Here is a 5,840-nt window from a genome sequence, read left to right on the forward strand (position 1 = left end):
AAATTACTATTTTGATGTTCATATATAGAAGCCCCAGGCCGTCGTTTCGCCCCGGGCCCTAGAAATCTCAGGTCCGGCTCTGCCAACGCCTTATCATTTTTAATTTTTTTTGATAAACCATTTAGTAATGGGGCCACAAATACAATACCATTCAAACTTCGCCATTTTTCAAATTACACTTAGATAGTTTGGAATTGAAAAGGAATCAATATGAGAACGAAACGCACTTTTAATTAGTAGCTTTCCAACGGCATATCATTTGCATCATTCCGATGAACTATTTGGAAACAAGATAAAAAATACAATCTCACTCATCCAGCTTGAAAATTCCATCATTTTTCAAGCTTCTCTTAAACCGTAGGGAATTTGAGAAAACTTTCTACCTGAAAGATGAGTGTGTTTGCAACAGTTTTTCGACGCCATATCATTTGCCTCGTTTAGATAAACCGGTTGAAAATGCGGTCGGAAATACCATTCACATTTTTTTCAATGAGAACACAATTTTTGATACTCCTCTTAAGTCATAAAGTTTTGCGAAAATGTTCAACATAGGTTATGATCGCCATGCCCACAACTTTCCAATGGTAAATCGCAATACCATTTTGATAGTGTGCGGAAGTTCAAAATGACCACATGGTGCAGTTCAACTACTGCCGCGACAAAGAGTTCGTATGGATGTAGAATAACTTACATATATGACTAATTTTCTTATATACTCCCGCACTCAATTATACCTCTTAATCAAACATATTGTACATCTTTATAATTATCAACATACTCTATTAATTATTACTCCCTCCGTCTCAAAATAAATGACTCAAGTTTGTACTAGGTTTATGAAAAAGGTATGTTCAAGCCCTTAGTTTATGTAGTATGGCATTTTTACGTAAACAAATAAAATATGTGGTCTCAAATGTAAAAAAATCATGAAAATCATTTTGGGGTATCTAGTAATGGTTAATGAAGTATATTACAAATTACCAATAGGTATAATAAATTCATTTATGTGGTATATGAGGAGTGGGAGTACATAATCATTTTCCTATATATCTTAAAGTTTCAAAGTCCGTCTTGCACTCTCTCTTACAACCTTCTCGTAAAAGTTGATGCTCTAAATAACACCCTTTAGAGAGCACGTCTTGATGTTCATACTTAGCGGCTAGATCTTCAAACGTAACAACAATTCGGTAGGATGATGTTTTTGCAAACACAAGTAAATTTGCATTTTGCTGGTTTTCTATTACTCAGTTTGCATTTATTTATTTATTTTGCCTGACAAGGGGGACTACTCAGATATGTTGATGGTTTAAATTTTTTTACATAGTATGTATACATAACATCAAACAATCCTGTGGAAAGTGGACCTTTTAAGTTCAGGCAAACCTCTTGATATCATCTCACTCGGTAAATATGTAAATCTGGTTTAGTGTTCTTTGAATACTTCAAAAATACCTTTACCGATACATATGGAATACAACTAGATGGTTAGAGTTTCCAAATTAAATCACTCCTTAAGTCTTATTAATAGTTATTTGGTATGTCTTTATAAGATGTATCCTAAACCTTTTCGAGCCTCCTTAATTCGCCACTTGATCCATGAATATAGAAGCAAAGGAGAAACACTAAACAAAAAAGGTTCAACAAGACGCGTGGATGCTTCTAGTTCTAGATTTGAAACATACTTTACTCCATTACATGTAGAGGTGTTGTTTTTACACAAGTGCATCCCCGTGACAAAACACTCCATGGCAAAAAGAGCTTCACACAATGTTGTGTTGAACAGTTGCTATCTTACAGTTGAGCAGCGCGTAGTCGCATGCGTCACCCACCTTCTGAAAGATCCACTCATCGTCGATGCGCATGAGCACCTTGGACATGTCTAGTTTCTTCATCACTTCACTCCCTGGGTTTGCCAGTGCAATCTGCACCACCCGATGCAGTCAGTCATCCCGGCAATTGGTTCGAGCAAAAAAAAACACGCACACGCAGATACCCAGAAATACCTCTCAACAAATTGAGTTGCACAAGGTCTGAGTTGTACATGTTTTAAATAAAAGATCTGGGTTGTACATGTTTATATTTACTGTGTACCTGAATATTCTTCATGTGCAGGCTCTTGCTGAGATCCTCTATGAGCTTGGTTCCGCTTGTGTCAATGCCAGCGACGGCTGCATAGAAAGAAAAACCTTGGAGCGGTTCTGAGAAACGACTATTTCTTTTACAGGTTTTGCGTTTTCAAGAACGTGCATGTTATATTACATGTAAGAGCCGGTGAAAAGAAAGAACATGGTATTATTCAAAACTCATGAGTGCTAGAACAACTCACCACCCATGTCCAGGACGACACACTGTAGGCTCTGCTCACCCGTGGCCTTGATCCGCTCTTCCTCCTCGTTGATCCACCGCGAGATCCTAAAACACAACCAGATGTCACTATTGCCATAGTAGAGTTTCATAGTAGATCCTATCATCCGATGATAGTTACACTCACTTTCTCATCCTTCCGTTCTGTTATATAAGGTGTATTATTTTTGACACAGTGACCAAGACACAGAATTATAGACATATTAAGACTAAATTACTCTTGGCAAATTTATTGATTAGTGTTAGTAAATCAATTAGTTCAGGAAAGTAAGAGATGCATGCAATCGACAACGAGATACTTTCCTTCTTTTGCTGCAAGGAGAGATATAGACAATCAATAGAAAGATACTTTCCATTTTTTGGAGGGCTAACAAGAAAATTAGGAGGAATTAGAAGAAATGTCTTACATTCTAAAATTTTATCAAGAAACAAATACACCTTATATAAAGAAACGGAGGGAATAGTATATAATTCCCTCAAAATCATGTGGTAGTATATGTATATTATTTTATAATTTTATAAATATGTTCAGGTACTATATTTAAGATTTACCAAAGCTAGTTATATAATCTTTTTTGCATGTGAGCCCATAAATTTTACTCCCTCTGTCTCAAAAAAACTTTGTACTAACTTTAAGTACAAAATTAATACAAAGTTGAGTCACTTATTTTGGAAGAGAGGGGTAGTATATTTTGAAAATACTTTTATATTTATACATGTACATAAACAATATACTATTTTCTATAACTAAATATAAGAAATTTTTCAGTTCAATTAGTACTAAGAAAATACTCCAAGATATTTTTATATATACTGTATATACAAGGCATTATATTGGATTTTACTCACCGCTCTCGCAGGTAGCTCGCGTTGGCGAAGAAGATGGGCGCGTCGACCTGCAGCACCAGCACTCCGGGCACGCTCTCCGCCATGGCGTACTGGTCCATCCTTCTGTACATGGTCGAGTTGGGCATCTTGCCGAGCGCCGTCGTCCTCGGCCGCGCCACGAACAGCAGGATCCGGACAACCGATATCCCGACCTGAAAGACACACACAATGTTTCGAGGTCAACACATCATGCATGCATGCTTCTGACTCGATACAGCTGATAGCATGCACATACCGCGATGGAGAGTCCGATCCCGATGTTGTCCAAGACGACGCCGAGGTAGGCGCCGAGGCAGGCGCAGAAGTCGAGCTTGTCCACCTTCCACAGGCGAACGGCGGCGGGGAAGTCAAAAACGCCCAGCATGGCCGAGATGATGATGGCCGACAGCACCACCAGCGGGGTGTAGTGGAACAGCGGCGTGAGGAAGAGGAGCGTCACGGCCACCGCCACCGCCATCACCGCGTTGGACATGGCGGTCTTGCAGCCGGCGTTGACGTTCACGGCGGAGCGCGAGAAGGGGCCGGTGGTGAGGTAGCATGAGGTGCAGGACCCCACGATGTTCGCCAGCCCGAAGGCGACCATCTCCTTGTTGTTGTCCACGTGGTAGTTCTTGGACATGGCGAAGCTCCTCCCCACGGCGATCCCTTCCTATATTTGTATGAACATGCGCACACAAATGTCACAGTTGTGAATTGTGATGAGCTCAAGCAGCATGAACTAAAGTCAGGACACAGGAAGAGGCTTACGGCGAGGCCGATGAGGCCGGTGATGATGCCGGTCTTGAGAGCGACCATCATGTGCGGCGGCGACAAGATCAAGCTCTTGGCGGACGACGGGTTTATGCCCTTCTTGAGGTTACCAATCTGGATGTCCAACAAAAACACCAAATCGGCACCTTATATTTTGTAACGGGAGGAGTAATTAACAGTGTGTGTTTGCTGCCGAGTTTACCACTTCGATGCCATGGTTTTGGCCATGGATGAGGTACACGAAGATGCTTCCAACAACGAGTGACGCCAACGGTGCCGCAGCCGACACCCAGAAGAGCCTGGGTCGCCTCTTGCTCTGTTGTCAAAACAAATATCAAATCTAGTTTCCTACTGTACTTCTCGGAGGCGATTATAACTTTAAAAGAGAGGAGAACTAAGCAAGGAGCTTACGAACAAGCGAGTCATGAGCAGAAAAATGAGACAGCAACACCCGAGAACCAAGCTCTCCCATCGCCACTGCAATCGCACACATATGAGATATGGCACGCAAAACGCAACACAAACAACCCTATCAGATCAAATACAAGTAGAAGTATAGTAATTAAGGAGGACAGTGTGGCTGACTGACGTGGTGGGTCTGCGAGAAGACCGCGCGCATGACGGCGACGACGTCCGTGGCCCTGGTGAAGTGCTGGAGGCCCAGGAGGCCCTTGAGCTGCTGCAGGCACACCACCGTGGCGGCGCCGCCCATGAACCCGACGATGGCGGCCTGCGACAAAAAGTCCACCACGAAGCTCAGCCTGAGGATGCCAAGGCCGGCCTGGAACACGCCGGCGAAGAAGGTGGCCGTGAAGGCCAGGTGCATGTACAGCTCCGGGTTCTCCGCCGGCGGCGCCTCCTTCCCCAGCAACGCAGGGAACAGCAGCGACCCCACCGCCGTCGTCCCCACCGCCAGGTCCCTGGAGCTTCCCATCACCGCGTATACCAGCGCCGGCACGAAGCTAGAGTCTGTACAACGTACGTGGGGTTAATTCGGCAATAATGTCGCGCCGCACGCGCGTGCACGCATACCGGCGGCCTGGGTACATCATGTATGAATACTTACATAGTCCCATGATGGGCGGGAGATCGGCGAGCTTGGCGTAGCTGATGCCCTGGGGGACGGCGAGGCTGGCTACGGTGACACCGGCGATGAGGTCGGACCGGAGCGCGCCGAGGGTGTAGCACGGTAGCCACTGCAGGCACGGGAACAGGTAGCGGAGCGCGGCCACGGCGCGCCGGCCGTGCCCGTCCTCCCGCGCCACCGCTCGGAACGGATCGTCGGGAAAGAAGGTCTCCCTCAGGTGGGCGCCGAGGATGTGGAGGAACGGCCGTGCCGGGGGCACGGGCACGCGCGGCGCCCCCGCCGCCACCGGCGTCTCGGGCACGTCGACGACCGGCATCCCCACCATGATTGACGGCTAGCGAAGCTGGAGGAATTGTCCACGAGCATGCATAAGCGAGGCGTCACAACTCACAACATCTGGGACGATAGAAAAGTTTTCGAGGACTGGTATAAATAGCGCGCGTGTCTCCGGGACATACGAGTCCGTGTGGTGCGGGGGTGGAAGCTGGTTGATCGGCAAACTCTGCATTGCTGATTCGATCGCTTGTAAAGATTCCTCAAGGAAAAAAAATGATTTTAAAAAAAACCTGGGTCTTAGGCTGATTGTATTGGAGTATCATGCATATAATAGTAGTGTATAATACTACCTCCCTAATGCATAGTATCATATATTACTATCATGTAATACTTTATTTATGCATGCATGACACATAATAGCATATTATTTATTATGATACGGTATCATGATATGATACTCAATTCTTTCTTTCTT

The 5,840-nt window shown here is 44.8% G+C and overlaps 1 protein-coding gene across 1 annotated transcript; it reads right to left on the reverse strand.

Moving 5' to 3' along the window:
• Window positions 1-543: 543 nt before the first annotated feature.
• LOC119314490 (sulfate transporter 3.2-like) lies at window positions 544-5,414 on the reverse strand. The gene is made up of 11 exons (XM_037589201.1): window positions 5,069-5,414; window positions 4,592-4,971; window positions 4,414-4,479; window positions 4,205-4,318; window positions 4,000-4,116; window positions 3,488-3,901; window positions 3,214-3,404; window positions 2,327-2,412; window positions 2,092-2,168; window positions 1,796-1,922; window positions 544-650 (listed from the first exon to the last, which is right to left on the reverse strand). The coding sequence occupies exons 1-11, from the start codon at window positions 5,412-5,414 to the stop codon at window positions 544-546; spliced, it is 2,025 nt and encodes a 674-aa protein (XP_037445098.1).
• Window positions 5,415-5,840: the final 426 nt, after the last annotated feature.

The sequence above is a fragment of the Triticum dicoccoides genome, chromosome 6A (genome assembly GCF_002162155.2).
Source record: "Triticum dicoccoides isolate Atlit2015 ecotype Zavitan chromosome 6A, WEW_v2.0, whole genome shotgun sequence".
In the NCBI taxonomy this organism is placed as follows: domain Eukaryota; kingdom Viridiplantae; phylum Streptophyta; class Magnoliopsida; order Poales; family Poaceae; genus Triticum; species Triticum dicoccoides.